We start from the raw sequence: 20540 nt of genomic DNA, 5'->3' as shown, positions 1-20540 counted from the left end.
GGCTCCAACTTACTTGGAAATAAGGCATAGAGAGCCTGTCCTGACAGCCCATGAAAAACTGCAACAACTCAGCTGGATTTCCAGCTGTACTTCAGAGGGGAACCTTCTGAGTCCCTTCCAACTCAGGAGATTCTATGATTGAAATCACCAGGAAATACTGGAGCACACAGCAGCCAACACCGACTTCATATGGGAAATCTCTTTTTAAAGACAAGAAAACAGGTAAAAAGTAAACCAGACAAGATTACTAAGAGAAACTGTGAGAAAGAAAACAAGGAAAGGATTTGCCTGTTTAAGAGCTGGAACATGGGAAAGCTACTAATGCCCCAACACAGCAATATAATGCTGATTTTAATCTTCAGACCGAGAGACTACAATGTTCATAAATATTAAAAGACTTGGCCTGGTAAAGAAAAGAAAAATTGCCTTGCAGAGGCCTCCCTGACCTCTGAATGTGCAGTGCAGACACGACTCTGCTACTCAGTGTTTGCTGTCCCTCCGAGCAGCGTTCCATGGAGCGCCTGTGTGCTCAGGCAGGGCAGTCCCTGCTCTGTGTAAATCCTGTGGTCACCACCTGAACTGTGCTCTGCTGTCCTCACTGTGCTCCAGCTACACTATCCAAGGTCTAACACCTGATCCTTTCATATCACCTCACCTCTCACCTGCACCATTGGCAGCCACATACAAAGCAGGATCTTGGGCATTACTAAATTATCCCCATGACTCCAGTATGAAATCAAATTAAAAAACCCCTTCTGCAGTCAGGAAATACTCCCAATATCACAGTAACAAAGAAAGTTTTCTCACAGTGATTTTAAGTTCCAGTTCAAAGCAGGTGAAAGATATCCACCTTAAGCTAGAAAGGTGAAGGACACAAAACACCGAGTAAGGACACAGAGCAAGCCCCACGTGTGGGCCTGTGCTAGAGCCCAGCCTGTCTCCCTAAAGCCAAGCACAAATGAGCTTTCAAAGGACCTGAAGGTCAGACCACATGGCTGCTGCTCTTGAAAAAGTCTCAAACCAACACAGGGAACATAAATTTACCTCTCCAATGTCATAAGCTTCCTAAGTGGATTTCTGAGCTATGAGCCTCACAACACAGACCACATCTTCATCTGTCAGCACTGAACCTCCTATTCTCCCACCCAAGTACTGATCTTGACTAATTCAAGCACCAAAACCACAACTACAGGTGTACGCCATACCAAGGTCTGCTGTCATGTCACTACTCCTTCCGTGGCACGTGCAAGCCAAAACCTGAAAGCTTCAACCCACGCAAAAAGCCTTGTGTCAGTAGAGCCCCACATCAACACACACACATGGTGAGGACACAGGAGCCAAAGCACCAGGTGAGCAGCAGTGAACTGCAGGGTAACCCCACAGTGCTGCCCTCTGATTCACCTGCATCCCCACACAAAGCTTTCCATGCCAGATTCGAGTGACAGAGCTGAGACAATGCTATATCTGCTGAGAGCAGCAAAGCCAGCTCCACTAGTGCACCACCTGCACCTTCTTCCAAGGTGGCCTGAGCACAGGGCAGCCAGGACACTGTGTGAAATCCTCTGGGCTGACAGCCATGTCTGCCTGCAGCTGCATTCCATTTGCTGAAGACTTACTTTTGTTTTAGCATTCACAAGTGATTTTGGCCTCAGAGGCAGCCCTTGCAGGAAGGACCTCTAACACCATCTGAACCTCAGTCTCTTTGGCAACTGAACATACCTAGCCCACTACAGCAAACACCTTTTTTCTGGTTTTAAATTATAAGCAGCTTAGAGGGAGAACATTCTTGAAGATTTTATGAAGACGCAAGGCCTGATGATCACTCCAAACTGAACCAAATACTAAGCAGCACCAATTATTTTCAGAACAACAGAGATGACAGATCTGCTGCCCAAGCAAGAGCAGTTCTCTCCATCTCCACACTGCTGCCTTTGAATGAGCACCAGAAACTGCTCCATGGGAGAAAAACGAAAAAAGCCCTGAAATGGGAAAATAAGACACTCACAGTAAACACTGTTGGAAGTCACAACAGAAACAAGCTTGGAGGGAATTATAAATTGTACTTCAGGACATGGCTTCCAGTGATGTGCTAAGAAACCATCAATAGACTGCACTGGTACCAGAGTACCTGGGAGATTCATGAACTGACTCAGCCATACCTCACACACATCTAAAGCCAGGCAGGCCATGCCTGACTCCTGAGGGTGTTTTTTACCTGGATCCAGGTGGTGTTGAGAACAGGAAGTGAATGTGTGATAAAACTGTCAAAAAGAAAAGCCATCACATCCCACTGGGAAGCAAGATGTAATTCCTCATTTCACACAAGTCCAAATTCTGTTATAGTGACAAAATTAACTCCCCAACTGCCCTTCCAAACTGGACTATTGATAAGCACCAGATACCTTATTAATTTGACATACTATGAAGTTGCATATGGCAACTGTGGTTAAAATAAAGAACAAAAAAAAAGGAAAAGCTTTCAGTATGCAATGAGGCAAGTGAAGTACTGAAATATTTATTTGATGGCACAAAGCCCAGTTCACAATTGTTCTTCCTACCTCCCCACACAAACCCAGCCACACACACAGATATTGGTGAAAATGTCTTGCTCATACACCTGTGCCAGTTTATTCAGCACAAAGTGAACAGCTGAGTTAATATTCTGGATGTAATTATGTTTAAGAGTTCCAAAGTCCACACCGAAGTTAACAGCAGTATTCCTATTGATAAAAAATTTTAGGGTAACCTAAGTGTGGCTGCTACAGGAAAAAACCTACAGGAGAAGCACTGGTGGAAGCACTATTTTGTCAGAATTCTGACAGCAGCTAATAAGGTTGTGGCTTCTCGTTTACAATAAAGAACGCATGCAAATATTCTGACAAGTCATCTGGCAATGTTTTTGCTTGCAAAACCTGAAAAACCACAGGAACAAGAAAAAGGTATTTCATAAAATGGTTTGGAATATCATCTCGCTCCAGCCCCTGCCATGGGCAGGGACACCTTCCACTATCCCAGGTTGCTCCAGGCCCTGTTCAACCCAGCCTTGCACACTTACAGGGATCCAGGGGCAGCCACAGCTTCTCTGGGCAACCTGGGCCAGGGAACATTTCCTTGAACTATTACAGCAAATATAACCTGTAATACAGACCTGCTTCACTCTATGACTTCTGGGCTGGTCCCTCCATTTGGCTGAAAGGTTACTTCCAGCCTACCCTCACAGGAAGAGATTATGCCATTTATTTCATAATAAATTACTGCTGCAGAGGGAGATCTACTTCTGTAGAGGAAGCAAGAACAGACTACATTTAGACAACTGGAAATGCAGTAAGAGGAATTATATGCTGCACGAAACATGCCTCTCTGCTCTGCTGAGACCCCACCTTGAGTCCTGCCTCCAGCTCTGGGGTCCTCAGCACAGGAAGGACATGGAGCTGCTGGAGAGACTCCAGAGGAGGCCACCAAGGTGATCACAGGGATGGAGCCCCTTTGCTATGAAGAAAGGCTGAGAGAATTGGGATTGTTCAGCTTGGAAGAAAAAGGCTTCAGGGTGACCCAATTGTGGCCTTCCAGCACCTGAAGGGAACTTGCAGGAAAAAGGAGGAGACACTACTTAGAAGAGCGTGCAGTGACAGCACAAGGGGGAATGGCTTTGAATTGACTGAGAGTAGATTTAGGTATCTGGAAGAAATCCTTCCCTGTGAGGGTGCTGAGGCCCTGGCACAGGCTGCCCAGAGAAGCGGTGGCTGCCCCTGGATCCCTGGAAGTGCCCAAGGCCAGGCCGGACAGGGCCTGGAGCAGCCTGGGATAGTGGGAGGCGTCCCTGCCCACGGCACAGGGCTGGAATGGGATGATCCTCAGGGTCCCTTCCAACCCAAGCTATTCTGTGATTCCACAATTCTATGGAACGGAAACACTGGCAACAAAGATTAAAAGAGAGAGAGAGTTATGGCAGGCAGTGGCTGAAATCCCCGCTAATGTGACCGCAATGTCACCGCCGGGGCTGCGCGTCCCGCACCCTCCCGCCGGGGGGGCAGCGCCGGTGCCCGGCCCCGTCCGCCCGGGCCCCACCGAGCGCCGCAGCCCCAACGGCCGGGCCCGGGGTGCCGGCCCCGCGGCCCCCCGCCATCCCCGGGCCCCCTTTGTTCGCGGCCCGGCCGTACCTCCAGGATGTCCTCCAGCACGTACGCCTCCATCGCGGCCGCCCGCGCCCCGCCTCACCGCGCCGCCGCCATGCCCCGCCGCCCCCTCCCTCACGGCCGGGCCCCCCCCGCCGGCGGCACGGGAACAGGAAATGGACCGTTCCACCCCGTGCGCGCCCGGCGCCTACCACCGCGTGCGGGGGGGGGGGGGGGGGGGGGGGGGGGGGCTGCGCGCCGCTCCCCAACGCCCGCGCCGCGGGGACGGACACACCGAGCAATTGAACGGAAAAAAACCGAGCAGAACCAGCTCATTTTTATATGTCCCGTGGATCATTTCACCTCCTTCCCCGCCGCGAACTCGCAGAAACCTCAGCCCTTAGGTTAGGCAGATCCGTGCCATGCCACATTTGTTTCTGTGCTGTGAACTGGCTTCCCATTAGACCAGACCCTCCCGGAGCTCTTCCAGTGCTGCTCCATCAGCTGCACGCATCCCTCCCTCCTCCGGCCAGCTCCCGGCTGGCAGCAATTCCAGAAACTGGCTGTGACACCGGGAGAAAAAGGTGCTGACCGCACGGAGCAAGGTTAGCACCTCTTCCACAATGCAGCTTTGAGAAACATCATCATCTACCCACCCGGATGAGCACCTATTTCTTACCTACACAGGTCTCTGCCTAACCCAAACCATGAAATAGGCCAAAAGATAATATCTTACATATTCCACAACCCTAGATGACAGTGAGACCAATTCTGTACGCTGCAGGTCAAAATCACTGAGCAATCATATCTGCAGCTCTCAAAATAACTAATTTTCCAGTTCAAAACATCCAGCATAATAATCTTGTCAACCCCCCAAAAATCTCCTCTCTCATGATGTCATTTCAGCAGAGCACAAAGGAGTCCAACGGCCAAAAGAATTAAATTCCCATTTTTACTTGAAGAAACGCTCATAGTAATCACTCAGTTAAACTATCTTTTCCCAAAAAATACTAATTGCTAAAAACACTTGCCTAACAGCAAGAATATTCTCACCTGGATTTAAAAAGCTGGCCAGACTGGCTAGTAACATCACAAAGAGAAATTCCACTTGATCATTATAAATTTTAGGCATAGCTGCATTCTTCCATTTCAAAATGTTATTTAACCACCAAAAATGGGAATTACATCCTACTTGCTTATTACAAAGGCCCTCATTTCACGCAAACTCAACACCTGCCCAGGCTGTCCATTTTTCCACTCTTTTTCCACTCATTTTCCACTTCAGAGAACAGCCCAGATTCTACAGTTTTACTCAGAACCAATTCAAGGAAGACTCACAGAACAATATTCCGCTGTTCCTCTGGAGTCATGCTTTTAGGGTGGCATTTCCAACATCCCCAGCAGCCCCTTGCAACTGTTCCAATGTACATGAAATCCAGCAATAATGCACAAACATTAGCCCAAGTACAAAGCTGTCCCTGACAGCTTGAAGGATTTCTTTGTATATATATAAAAAAAAGGAAAAAACCAGCCACCACCTCCCACATAACACTCATGTCTCTAAAGACAAGTTATTCAGTCTTCTGAGCCTCAGAAAGAATTAACAGATACCTTATATCACACCAAAAAAAAAAAAAAAAAAAAAAAAAAAAAAAAAAGAAGCTTAAAGCACACACTTAGCACGGAGCTAGAGACACTTCACACATGACACCACAGAAAACATTTTCAAATGCAAAGGCAGCATTACACAGGAACAAAAGAAGCTGTCTGCTCCACACAGGGCAAACTGCACAGCATGGGCTCCCCCAGATCCAGAAATTAAGCACCAGATTTTCAGGAGAAGAAGGAACACCATCACCTTCAGAGCTGAACCATTTCCCCCCCTTCTGCTGGGGAAACTGCAGAGCCCTGCCTGCAACACCATCACTTCAGTTACAAACCCTAACTCAAAGAACAATTCAGAGCTTCCCTTACACCATGAGAGATGGGAGGACTCTACATGTGGGCTGTGTGAAAAACCTTCCTGGCACTGAAAGCAAGTCACCCTCAACATTTGTTCGAGGGCAGCAAACAAAACATTCCAAATTTCACACTCAGAACCTCAATACCCAATCCTTCCTCCTCTCCCCTGGCCCACCTGAATCTGCAGCTCTCTGGTGCTGGCTTAGAAAGATGCAGTTGCTTGCAAAATGAGATCTCAGACTTTCTTTCATACTTCAAAAATATTTACAGTATGGAATACCAAATTCTAAAAAGCCCATCCCCAGCTCTTGATGTTTTACTGAAGATCTCATAGTGGTGTAAAATAAAGGCTTAACACATGCTTCTGTTCCTGAAAAATAAAGGACAAAAAAAAAAAAAAAAAACCAAGCCAAAAAAATTCGAGGGAAAAAGCAAAAAAATATTTAGACCCTTATGATTAATTTCTACTATTTAATTTTTCTATTTCTACTGTGTGATTTTGGGTTTCACACACAGGTCAGGAAATACATCTTCAATTCTGCACAGGTAAGCACAAACCCATTTTGTCCTCACCTTCAAGTCCAGCTCTAGGAATTACTTGAAGCATTGATTAGGAAAGATAAAACACATTCTCTTCAAAACATCTCAGCTCCTCCTTGAAAGCTAACAATCTTTATTTAGCCTTATGCTGAGGGGCATGATCCACTCAGCGTCCTCACTGTCACCATCCACTACTAAAACTCAGCCTATTCTCCTGATAAAGAGGAGCCCAAAAACCACGTAGCTGTCTGAGGTGTGTCCATCCATCACCTCCCATACACTCTGTGAGCCTAAAACACACCAAACCCTCCTGTTCCCCACAGAAGGTGGCAGATAAAACATCTGAAGTGCAGCTTGAGGAGACAGATTTAAAAACAGTGAACAAAAGCCCTGTTTGCAGCCCCATGAAGCGTGTTAAGCCAAGGGGAATCCTCAGAGTGTTCCGAGGGATGGGTATAAACCAAGGCTGGTTTGCTCTGCCCTGTGCTCCCCACACAGCACTGGTAACTCTGTGGAAATGAGCAAGGGGAGAAAAAACCCTCCAGAGAATCCTGCTGCTCATGCAGAGCAGAGCTGGGCATGCCCAAGAGCTCACAGGCAGTTTTTAGGAAGATCTTCCATCCCAACCTTGTGGTAGCACGCAAGCCACCAGCAATTCTGAGCTGGCATCATGTCACCCTGAGGCACAGGCATTTCAACCATTGATCCCAGACAGATCTGGCACCCAGAAATGTGAGCATTGAACAATTGATCAGACAATTCCCACTCTCATATCACAAAAGCACATTGTTATCTGGTTCCAGCTGATCGAGCAGTACTGGTCACCAACTGGCCCAAAGCACATAAACACACTTCTCTGTGTGTGCTTTCAGAGCACAGAGTCAAGGTTGAGCTCTTTAAACCCTGTCCCATGCAGCTGCTAACACCTTACTCAGCAAGATCACGAGGTGCATTAATTACTAAAAAACCCAAATCATTCTGAGAAGAAAAAAAGCAGAGTTGCAGACAGGCCCTCAATACAGTACCAATTATCAGTTATACCCTTCTGCAGGCATTCCCCAGTATTTCCCTCTCCAGAAGTAGGTACACAGTCAGACAGAATCATAAAGCTCCCGAGACAATTAAGATCAAAAACCAGAGCGGGTTTCCAGCTGAAATTTTGTGACATTCTGGTTATCTGCTACAGTGCCAGGAAGAAAACCCCCACCACTGTCACATGGAATACCCTGAAAACTGAGGTTCCTATCACAACGAAAAATCCAAACAAGATACACACACAAGACGGCATTTCACATTAATTAGAAATACACTTGAAATCAGAAGACTCAGTTAATTCATCAAGGGAAAAATTCCATCATTAAAACCATCAAATGACCAAGTTTGCTCTTCTAACATTAAACAAAAAACCATGACAAGATACAGGAGCAGCTGTTGGTATACAAGAACAATACTCAGTGCAAGGAATATCCACACAGATTTTTCAAAGGCTGCTTCAAACTTGTGTTGGGCCCAATTCTTCCATTTTTAGAGTGCTGATAATCCCACCTACATTCATTTTGCTGGACTGAACCCAGTTCTTCATAGCTGCTCTCCCAATAAAAACAATTTTTCAAACACCTTTACAACTAAGCCACAACTGAATGTTTCCCCCCACAGATACCCCTAAGGGTACTCACTGCTCTAGATAAATGCACTAGGATTTATCCACCTTCATTAGGAAATACAGCCTATAACTTGCAGCTCTCCATCATATCAGTATAACCACCAAGACACTAAAAACATTATTCTCTGCTTCTTCTGTTCTAAACACAAAAACCTTGCTATACCCCAAAAGCATCACCTCTGCTTTGGGGCTGTTCGCATCAGTCACCACTTGGTGCAATTTTTAAGGTCCCTTAGTTCTATGTCACTACAAAACAAAATGACTTTTAAACCCACTGTTTCAGGTTCTCCCTCCAGAGAGATTGATCCAACTCTAGATCCTCGGTGATTACATAAAAACAAGTCAGCCCAAACCCAAACCTCAGGCACCACCTGAAGTCATGACTCCCATCTGTTTTTCCTTTTTTCACATTGTATATTGGTTTCTTTTACTCCAATTCTTGCAGCAATCACAGCTCTGCAGTTGTCAGCCTGGCTAAATTTCCAGCATCCTTCAGGCAGGTGCTTTAGTGAATTCCAAATAAAAGAAACCTACTTTCTTCCTTTCATTTTTATTACTGTGGTGGGGATGTGCAAGGATGATGGGCTTCAACCTGATAAATACTGAAGACATACTTTTATTCTGATTTTTTTTATTCCCTCAGCCTAATAGTCCCATGTCTCTCTGAGCATTTCAGACTTTGCTGCCAAAAGCTGCAGTGGAGCTTTCACACGAGTTTTACAGTCACAAGATGATCCTTGCTGCCCATTGTCATTATCACACCCCCCTTGATTCAGCTCCGTTATCTCCCACAGACAAGGAAACTTTGATAACCAAGCCACATATTTTTCTTCTCTAACAAACATGTAACAACTTTTTTTGACCATCCAAGATGGTTTCCCACTCAAAACCTCATTTTCCTGCCAAGACACATCTTTCATTTCTCTCCAGCCTATTCTTCCCTTGGCCTAGGGCAGCATTCCAGACCCTTCTGACACATTCAGAGTTTGTTATTCAGTTAGTGCTACTCCTTTGGGTCAAGGGACAAAGCTGCAAAGGATGGAATTATTTTTCTTATGCTATCCATGAGATCTAGGTTTTTGACAGCTCCAGGAAACTAGAATCTGGAAAAGGTATCTGACATAGCTACCTTTGAAAGCACCACAATTAGCACATCCAGAGGTTTTTATGCCCATTTAAAAGATTGCATACACAGAAAAGGTTTCAAGTCTGAGTTGAGAGACTAGGATGGTTATGACCTGTCTGATCGAGTAACTTCCACAATTCCCTGCATAAAGTCCTCCTCCAATCTGCTCTCCCTGAACAGAAGCACTGTGCTGGGGAAGCTGACTTGGCAACTTGCATGAACTGTCAGGATGGGATCAGGGGATAGAAGGACTGCATGCCCAGAGAAGCCTCCTCAAAGAGGTGGAGCCCTCCTCCCAGTTACAGCTGGGCTATTAGGAATTTCAGCATTCCAGCTGCATTACCATTTCATAGAGGATTTCTCATTCAAGGGTCAATAAAAAAGGTGATTAATTCCACAACTGAGTTAAGAGTTAGCACCATCACACCAGGAAGTTAATAGAAATACAAAGATTCACTACTGGACCATACAAGCTCGGCCAAAAAGCACTCAGTTCATAGCACTTTTCCCAGGAATCTGAAGACAGGGAATGCCAAAAGCAAGCTCTGCCTGGAGGCAGACTGCAACACTGGTCAAGAGTTGTGAGCTCATCATCCCCACTTTATCAGCAGCCTCTTATTGTTACACCATCCATCTTGAGCCAGGAGCCAGAGGCACAATATAAAAACATTTCTGAATTAAGTCCTTATTTATCTCTGCCTAAATGCATCTGACACCTGGGCAGAGTTTCACAGCCCAGCAAGCAAGCAGCACCCTGACAAAGAGAGAGACAAACCCTGCTCATCAGCCAGGAGCCTTCCACCCTGGTCAGTGCTTACATCAGCCCCGTTCTTCTGGATTCCAACTCCCTAAGGCAAACCTAAGCATGAAAAAAGGAGCAAAGAAAGTACCTTTACTCATCCACAGCACTGCCCTGAAGATGAACTGAACTACAACATCACTGAAAAAACAACCACAACAAGATAGCTCCTATGATTTTGCTATAGAGGAACTGCCCAGCGCAAATCCAAATGCACCCGATAAGACCTGAAAAAGGGAGACAAAAGTCACACGAGCATTTTGAAAGGGTTTTTTGGCAGAAATGCAAGATTACTCGTGGACACTCTCGTGTCTTCCTATTAGAGATCTTCCTTGAAGTTATCCATAGAGTAAAGCCAGTAAGTTTTCACTGGGTAATACAATGCTCCAAGTCCTCAGGCCAAGGACTATGAACACACTCAAGAACCCTGGTTTTGGGAAAACACAAGTGAAATGAGCGACATGTTCAGAAAACACAACTTGGGACATGGAAAATCCTTCCTCAAACAAATGAACTTCTATTCCTTTCTCATTCCACATGTGAAATACTGGTGACAGAGAAGCTGTGTGTAACCAAGCAGCATGTACAGTCCAACAAGATTCGTACTAACACCTCTCAAATCCTAAGGCAGGTACTAATCCAAGGTATCTCCACATGAGAACATGAAAATTTGAGTGCAAGTTCTTAAAAAGTTTTCAAGTGCAGACACGTTCCCTGCCAAGAATAAGGAAATCTTAAACCAGGAAAAGCCACTATTTGGGACCAAGTCTCCTACTCCTTTTTAAGTGACCTCATCTAGCATTTACTTCCATACATAAATTCTAACTGAGTGAATATTATATCAAGTATTCTCACATCAAATTCCAATCCAGGACCTGCAGGATCAGGATGTCCCTGTCTTCCTTTTCCTGGCTGTGAACTGGATGGTTGTTTCAACAGTTCTACATCCAGGCTGCTCATCATGAACTTGGACTGGGTTAATACCAGATTTTGAAACCTATTCCAAAAGCAGGAACCATAACAATGTACTTGAGGTTTCTTTCTTTTACAAAACTATCAATAATCAGAGTTACTCAGCTGGCATCTTCAAATTCACAGACTAAAATGGCTGGAAAACTGACTCCATTCACTGACAGCAATATCAAGCCTGGAGTTTAACAGAACAAGCTGGATTAGGCTGAAGAAGGAAAACCACATAAGCTGAATAAAAAATGAGATACTAATGTGATCTCTGTTTTTGTTTAATATGGTTGTTTTACATCTGAGGTTACCTGGAAGATCAGCACAGACTGGGGACCACACAGCACAACTCCCAGCATTTATTACCAGTGTAGTTGGACCAGCTGCCAGACAGAAACACTTCTAGCTGAACTCTGGAGCTCAGGACCTCCTGTTCCCCACCTCCTCTTTGCTGGGCCTCCAGAAATAAAATCACACATTCAGTTTATCTCACATTACGAGAAGATAAAACTTTTAATGGCAAACACCTGCCCTCAATTCAAGATGTGCTCACAGTAAGAGCCTGATTTTAGCCCAAGACTAACCCTAAAGTCTTGGGCTAATATCAGAATCCAAACCAAAAAAACCTTAAACACTCCTCAAACCCCTCACTGCCCTAGCAGGCAAGCTGAGGTCCCCTGTCAACCCAACACCCCCCTCCCACAGAAGAACTTCTTCCTCTCTACCACATTTAAATTACATCATACACACAGAGCCTGACAGAATTATTTTACTATGACCAAGTTTAATAAATGCTGGGGAAGTTGACAAAAAGTTTTTTTAAAAAGCTAAGTATCTTCTGGACAATAGTTTTGTTATAAAACCAATTGCTTGAGTTATTTCTATTAACAGGTATTCCAATGGTTTTTGGAAAGGCTGCGTGCTCTCTAACAGCCAATTCTGGATTAAAATGAAAGCCACCATCGAGGACATCTGCCTTTCTTGAGAACACTTTGGCAATTTCTTTAATATAATTTAAAAAAAAAAATAAAGTTCTTTGAGTTCTACTGGTAACTTTACTTCAAATCTAATTCGCTCAAGCAAGTGCTTATTGGGTGTCACTTCTTCACCCACTTTATTATTAAACCAGTAAATTATTATTATTATTATTATTATTATTATTATTATTATTATTATTATTATTATTATTATTATTATATTTTTCTAGGTCTAACTGAGGTTTTGGCCATACTCTGATGTAATTGAACACAGTGCTGGGCCACAACAGCTCCAAAGCACAGGAGGAATCAGCATCCATATCAGCTTTGATAACAGACAAGGCCCCTGGCACAGCTGTGCCAGCAGTGCTCAGCTCCAGAGGGCAGAGGGAAGCTCCAAAGCCAACCCATCACACTGGGCCTTTCTCTAACCCAAGGATTTCTGCAGAACCCAGCTGTGGTGCAGGTACCAGCATGTTTCTAAACCCACCCCAACCTAAAGACACTAGTAAATTTTCTAACCTTGAAGACACGAGTGCATTTAGAGAGTGATTTCACACGGAACTGTAACATTTCCTCCCTCATGCAAGCTCCAGAAAAGGCCTTTTCTGAAGTTCAGCACAGAAAGTTGCCCACTATATTTATCCTCGAGGAGTTCTTTGATCAAGCTGATTCTCCACAAAAATACCAGCACGCTGTTATGCCAGCTTTCACTTCTGCTAGTGACAGAGATGGACAGAAGGCATATGTTCATCCCTGGAGCAGACTGTAACATTCAAAGTGCTTTTTTCTTTAAGCCAGTTTGGTTTTTTGTGTTGTGATTATGATCATAATTGTGACTTTTTTAGTCAGTCTCCAAAGTGACTCCTTTGCTGCAGTGCACTAAGTGACACAAAAGTGATGGTGATAAACCAAAAGGCTGCAATATTTTAATAAAATCCTGCTTAATTCCTCTCTTTCTCCCTATCCTTAATATGCTGCTTTCAAGAACTTGAAGAGAAAAGTCAGTGCTGATTTTATCTGAAGAAGCTCTAAGTTTTTAAGCTACACACACCAAAAAAAAAAAAAAAATCTGTGTGATTTATCTGTTCCAGTCACTTCTAAATAGAAGATCCAGAGAAAGCATCAAGAAGACTAATTTGCCCTTGAAGATAAAAATTCCCACTGATCTGTACCATCCTTACCAACTGGAGTCCTCAGAAACAATGCAAATGTTTTCCATGACAGGGATTTCAATGAATTATTCCACCAAAAGAGGCAGTGCTCACCCTCTCACCCTCCTCCCTGCCTGAGCTCCTGCTCTTCGCTGTGTCAGCACAAACTCCTGTGCCTCACAAACTGGATCCAGGAACTGATCAACTGGAAATGTGTTTTTTCTCTTACTGAGGTTTTTCTTTTCAACGACATCATTTCCCAAGTGGCTGGGAGGAGCACTGAATGCCTTTTTTTTTTGCCTTCCTCCAAGCCCAACTCCCCCAACTTCAGTGGGATTGATACCCACGCTGGTGCAGGGGCTGAACAGCACCAGGCACTTGAGGAAAAAATCTAAAGTCACATCATGATTTGAACATTTCAACTTCATTAAAGCATTGTTCCCCATTCTGTGGAGGAGAACAAATCACACCTGCAGAACAGCATCAAGAGGAAAATTCCACTGGCAAAGCATTTCAGGACAAGACTGAACAAAAGGCAAGAATACCTGAAGTCTGGAGATGGGAAAGCTCCAGGACAGGAAAACATGTGAGTCACCTGCCAGACACAGATGCACAGGGGAGCTCCAGCCTCTCCTTCAAGTGTTTGGTTTTTTCCTTGTGTGTGGGAAGGACTGGGAGGTACAGCTGGGAGGATAAGAGCGACCTTCCTCCTCTTATCTCTGAATCATTCCCTGCCCGAGAGGGGGGGTTCAGATATTCCCCTGGGATTCTGCTGGGATTTCAGTCCCCAAAACTGCTCTTGCACAGCTGGACAGATGTACAGACTCTGAAAGAACCATTCCCTGTACATCAGCACAAGGCAAAGCAAACCCTAGACCAAATATGAGGCAGCCCCCTCAGCAGCAGTTTGGATTACTGAGTGCAAAATCTCTTCAGTTTTAACCTAAAAAATAAAGAACCTAGACACTTTCTGATTGTTTCAGGTTAAACTCGAGGAGAATGGAAGTCAAAACCCCAAAGTGATATTCTAAATAGCAATATTTCATCATGTTTCTTAATGTTCCAACATCTTTCTAGCTGTGAGCAGCTGCTTATTTGGACACATTATCCACTCTTGATGATTAATACCACGTAAGATATTGGGGTAGGGCAGGGAAAAACATAAAATCAAGGTTTATTTCAGCTCATTTCCTAAAATATACCATTATGCTCCAGGAATTTGAGGATGCAGGTAAAATACATAAGAGGAATGACTCCTGTACATCAAACACCAGTAATTTGAATTTCTCAAAAACTGCTTTGGGTAACACCAACAGAATCACCCTAATGACAACATGCAGCCCAAAAGAAAATACTGCAAGCACAAACAAGGATGTATTAAAGGATGTATGCTTGGCTTTGTGGCTGATTTTTAGCCTGGTGTACGACTATTACCTCATGTGAAAACAAGGTGACACAACAGTTAAGTAATACCTCCATGTGGCTTCAGCTCTCTGCACAGTCATGAGCTTAGGACAGCCTAAGGGGGATAACCCAGCTGAAAAACATCTGGAATGCTGAGATAACCTCTCCCAGTACCCACTAACACAAAGCACTGCCAGTGCAAACACAGAGGAAATGCTGCCCTTCATTGGCCAACAATGGGTTTTTTTCCTCCAGAATTCCTGTGGACTCTGCACAATGCCTGGATGGAGGTCACCAGAATTCCCACACTAACACCAAGACACACTGATATTCACTGCCAACTTCACATTAAGGAAGACCTTTTCCCTAAGTACATAGGTTAGCTCAATGAGCTTACCCAAACCATCTACCAGCATTGGCCCTTCCTCACCAAAAGCTTTCTTACTCAACAGACCCAAGGTTATGGACAAGACAAAGGAAGTCCCACACAGGTGCAGGAGCTCTACAGACACAGGACATCTTCAAGATGTCATCTCACTTGAGTCACCTACAAAGTCACACCATCAAGAACCAAAAGCACAGCATTTCAGAAAAAAACACACAATGTCTCTCCAGGCAGCCATGGATTCTGCTCAGATGGCCCAAAGACACTAACAGCAAATTTAGGCAATTTTTATTTTACACCAAGTTAGAAGGGCTTGTCCCCTTAGCCTCCAAACAAAGGCTTCTTACTTATCCTGGATCTGCAGCATTGATTTTTCAATTCCTAAACCAAATTGCAAATCAGCTATATCATAAATAAACACCAACAGTTTTGGTTTTAAAACACATATAGAGGGGAAAAAACAAACACATGTAATCCCATTTGCCTTCAACCTAGACAGATGAGGAAATTCATCTAAATTTCCTAAGCTAAACCCCTTCCAGAGAAACCATTCTCTTTACAGAACTGAATTATTGGCTTAAAATGTGAGGTGTTTGGCTCCAGCCTGCACATGGGAATTGTGTTTATACAGACATTTCCTGAAGAAATATCTAAGGAAGTAAACAAATTCACATGGTGCCACCAATATTGAACTCCACCTTCTGCAGTGGTCACTCTCTGCTGGGGGGTTCTTTTTCAACCCAGATATTCACTGACTACTTGAATTAAATAAAGCACATAAAAATAGAGTAATATTTAACAATTAAAAAAAAAATAAAAAGCATCAGGTCTAACCAACCTGATTTTGCTAGAAGCTAGTCCAGGAACAGTAAGGAAGGGATGTTAAGCAGTTTTGACTAATGCTTCCTGGGGTCATCTACAGCCGGTCTCACTACTGTGAAACCTGGTTGCAGGATTCCCCTACCAACAGCCCTGGGATAAGCCCTGAGATTCCACAGATTTTTGAGAACCATCCTACAGTATTTCTCTCTTATTTCCTCTTTTGAGTGGAAGGAACTAAGTGGTACAGGCAAAAGACAGCTGAAACAGACAGGGAAAAAAATAATTACAAGATAAACACTGCAGCAGAATGTGAGACTGAAGTGGAGGTCAGGATGTCACACACTCACAAGGACAGGGCCCATCAGCTGCAAGCTCAGTCACATTTGTGAGGACCCAAGCACATGAGAGCAATGGCAGTGAAGGGAACACAGCACACAGGGGTCAAGCCAGGCATGGTGGCCCTGCAGAATCCAAAGGCCTTACTCCAGGACTCTGATGAAGACTGTCAGGGTTAAAAAAAAGGAAACAGATTGCTAAAATAAATTCTGTGCTTCAAATAAGCTAATTTGAACACTTAAGCTCTTCAAGTGTTTTCCAATTTAAATATTACAACCATGTACCTGTGATGCTCTCGAAACCACACCAGGATGCCCAAGATTTCAGATTAACTTTGCCTTAAATACACACAAATCCAAGGTGGATCTACACCTTGGATCACCACAAGGTTCATGGGCAAGATGTAACTCACAAAGTCCTAAAATGGATATAAAGGGCAATTATAAATTCCACTGCCAGCAGCAAACATCCTCCAAGTTCACAGACTTGAAATAAGCTTGTAAACAATTTTTATTACACAACTAAACCTTTCAGTGTTAAATAAGAGAAGCCCTAATGCTCTGGACACTCAGTTTCTAAGCAGCACCTTACCACGAGGACCTGCTCATTTTTTACACGATTTCACTATGAATGGAAGTGTTGAACAAAATTTGCGCATACAAGAACACTTGGAAGGAACCCACAAGCTGACCTCCCCTGCTGTGTAACTCCTACTGTCATTCTTGTCATACCTCAAGATTCCTCTTCCTGTATACCCAGAAAAGTTCCCATTTTTTAACAACTGCTTTTTAGGGAAAAGGCAATTTACCTTTTACAGACAACACTGGACCCCACTACCTAAAATCTTGGGGTTTTGCAGCAATTTTCTGCAATTTGAAAGGCCAACATTGGAGGTTGCCACGAACTCATAAGGCTGTTAGTATGAAATTCCCATTAAACTTCTCCCAAAGCTCTCCACAGTGCCTGTGTTGCCACACTGAGATCTGATGGAGTTCAGACGTGGAGATGAAAACAGCTGATTTTAACTCCTGATTCCATTCTGTCAGCTCAGCAACAACTGAGCTGAACAATGTCTTTCTGCTCCTGGGGTTTCTGTGACTACTCAGGATGCACCAGGTTTCCCTTCAGAACCCCTTGGACTTGTTGCTACAGTACTCCTGATTTTTAGAAGCAGGCTCATTAGCAGTCCAATCTAGAAGCACTTTGCTTTGGAGATTAGAGAAGTCTTAATGTATTAAGCATGGGAAGGGCAAAAAATAGCCTAAGACAAACTATCTTAAGTTTACAGAGATAATGAAGGGAACGGTTGGGAGGGAACACCAGCTTCTGCAGCATTCCCACAGTAGTTTCCGTTCACAGCAAAACCAGCAACTTGCACTTATTTCTGTTTTTCACTTGATGTGCCTTCCACACCGCCCGTGGTCAGAAGACCACAATCAAACTGAAGAGCTGGGCGCAACTCAAGAATATGCGAAATAAAATGAAATTTTAACCCCCAAACAACTAAAAAGCCCTTTGTTCCTACAGTGGGATTTTTTTAAAGCTTTTAAAAGCCAAAACTAACTATCAGGTTCCTTTCAGACAAGGAAACCTCCCTCTCACTGAGAACACACAAAACACTTTTCCTTCCCAGGAACTGCTAGGAACGATGTTCAAGTTGGATGCTCTGCTCCAGTAATCAGGCCATCCTCATGTTCACATTCCTAAAAACTGTGACTTCAGCTGTGCACATTCTACAAGCTGCATCCTTTCATCCTGAAGTCACTAGGAGAAAGACTAGAACAGATTTTTGCAAGCAACCTGCGTGACCAAGAACAATTATAAATGAAGCATGTGGCATATATTTTGTTGTGAATCCTGAATTTCATGCTCTCAGTATTATTCACTTGCTCACTTAGCCCTGCTTAATATTTAATCCCAGACCACCCAGCCTGGGAAAGCCCTCACGCAGGATAAGATGAAACCATTGGGGAAGCTTCCAGATGGCCAAACTCCCTTCCCAAATTACCTATCTCAGTACCTATGGCACATGTCACTCTGTCAAAGAAAAAAAAAGTGAACTATTCTGCTGTCTCATGATATTTAATGATCACTGCCATTTCCTCCTCTCTGGAGGTCCCAAATAATGGGAAACAGATGCCTCTGAAGGCACAGCAAGCAGGCCAAGGCTCACCTCACCCACTCCCTGTACTCTTCAGCTGTCTCTGCCCTTCTCTGCCACACACACAATTCCACCTGGAAGCTCCCAGTCTAAGGAGCCCTTGGGAAGAATGGCTGTGGACCACTAAATAAAAACCTGCCTGAGGCTTCACCAGCAGGTCTGGCTTGACACAAATTCTGCTGAATGTTTCTGATCTCGGGGCTTGTCAACCGATACACTGAAGTCACTGCAGGGCCTCCATCCCTTCAACACACAACACCAGCAAATCCCAAAGGCCTGTCTATCCCTCCAAGCACCCATGGGACTGCTGGACAACATAGTTCAGCAGCAAAGCAGTTATCCTACAAGTCTTACATCATAAAAACTTCTACCTACACAATGATATTGACTTTGCTGAAAACCAACACCACAGAAAGGAGAGTACCAACTCTGAGACATGCTCATTGCGTGCATTTTATCTCAAACAGCTGGATAAAATGCTTCTTGTATCAACTTCAGCAGGAATGAAATGCAGAGTGCTGCTTAACTGTGGAAAAAGCTATCACCATCCCAGCCCAGCCCTTCCTTGAACCTATCAGACCCTTCCTTCCTGCCCAATTTCTAACAGAACTGTAGATATATCGCTCAAAAGCCAAACCGCTTAGAGACCAAGTTCAAAGAAAAGCTAAAAACTTCAAGAGAACTTTTCTGTGGCCACTACTTAAAAAAAAACCAAAGCAGAAGTGAATGCTCAGCTGGGGAGGTTACAGAATTAACACCATTCAACAAAGCAACCCTATGTGACTACATATGCAAATAAGGGGCTCCTAGCCTTACAGGCCTTTTCCAACCATACCTACCTGAAAATCCCAACACCAGACAAAACCGACTATTAATGCTTCCTGTTTCTGCATTGCATGGAATCAGGGAGGCTTTCAGGTTCGGAGAAAACACCATTTAACAGTTCAACACCCTGGGCTCTCTGGCAGCCCTCGCCTAGCTGCACCTTCACCTGCTTCAGCTGCACCTTCACCTGCTTTCACGCTCTCCAAGAGGATCTATTCCCACCGCTGGGCGCGCCAGCACCTTCCCAGCCCCGCAGCCAGCGCTCGGGCCTGCCCCCGGAGCCTCATGCCGGCCCTGCCAGCTAGCAGCATTCCCACCGCTCGGCTCTCCCTCTCTCGGCTCCCGCGACCACCGCGATACAGCACATGGCACACAGCACCCGCGGCGGCCCCTGGGCCCTTCCCTTCGGGATAAAGCCACACCAGGGACGAAGGCGGCCGCTGGCTGCGGCTCGCAGGGAGCCCCCGAGCCCTGGGGAAAACCGAGGGGTGCTGGCCCCGCATCCCGGCGAGGAGAGGGGCCCGGGGCCGCTCCCCGCGGCGGGGGTGACCGGAGGCCGGGATCGGCCGTGCCCCGCCACGAGGTGCTGCCCCTTCCCGGCTCTGCCGCAGGGCTGAAGGCGGGGGGAGCCGGGAGCCAGCTGGAATTATGAAAGCGGATCAGTGGGGAAAACCCTGGGGCCTCCCCCGCGCCGTACCTCGGAGACCTCCTCTTCCTCCTCCTCCTCCTCCTCGTCTTCCTCCTCCTCCTCCTCCTCTTCCTCGTCGTCGCTGCCGTTGTTGCTGCTCTCGCTACCGCCGCCGCCGCTCTCGCTGCTGCTGGCCGGCCGGGCCGCCCGCCCGCCGCGCTTCGCCTTGCCCGGCACCGCCTTCTTCTTCAGCAGGAGGTCGCACACCCGCACCAGCCCGGCCGCCCCGGGCCCGCACGGCGACGGGGGCGCGGCGGGGCCGCTCGGCCCCTCCGGGGGACCGGGCCCCGCTGTGGCGCTGCCGGCCTCGCCGCCGCCGCCCTCACCGCCTCCCTCCTCCGCCGTCACCGCTACCGCCGCGCCGACCGCCTTCTCCATGGCCGGAGAGGAAGGAAAAGGAGGAGAAGGAGGAGGAGGAGGAAAAAGAGGAGGAGGCGCCCGCGGCCGCCGCTGCCTCGGTCACCTCTAGCGCCGGCGCCGCCGCCGCGCCAACTCTCGCGATACTTCCGGCGGCTGCCGCTCGCGCCGCTCGCGCTCCCCTCACGCGGCGCGCGCTCGCGCTCCCCCCTTACGCCGCCCGCTCCCGCTCCCCTCACGGCCCTGCCCCGCTCCCGGCAATGGAA

The 20540-nt window shown here is 45.9% G+C and overlaps 1 protein-coding gene across 8 annotated transcripts in view; it reads right to left on the bottom strand.

Moving 5' to 3' along the window:
- ANKRD17 (ankyrin repeat domain 17) overlaps positions 1 to 20295 on the bottom strand; it is a 68683-nt gene extending 48388 nt beyond the window's left edge. For 7 of the 8 annotated variants that reach the window (XM_071431195.1, XM_071431197.1, XM_071431196.1 and 4 more), the window contains exon 1: positions 19927 to 20295. In XM_071431195.1, coding sequence (XP_071287296.1) covers positions 19927 to 20295 — 369 coding nt within the window. Of the gene's footprint in view, positions 1 to 4160; positions 4263 to 19926 lie in introns of those variants that run through there. The other variant, XM_071431199.1, reaches the window with a different exon arrangement.
- Between the last annotated feature and the right edge of the window lie 245 nt (positions 20296 to 20540).

This window comes from Agelaius tricolor, unplaced genomic scaffold (genome assembly GCF_023055355.1).
Source record: "Agelaius tricolor isolate 1412-34295 unplaced genomic scaffold, bAgeTri1.0.p SCAF_8, whole genome shotgun sequence".
Lineage (NCBI taxonomy): Eukaryota > Metazoa > Chordata > Aves > Passeriformes > Icteridae > Agelaius > Agelaius tricolor.
The sequence above is the reverse complement of the archived record's forward strand: the minus strand, read 5'-3'. Positions and strand labels throughout refer to the sequence as shown.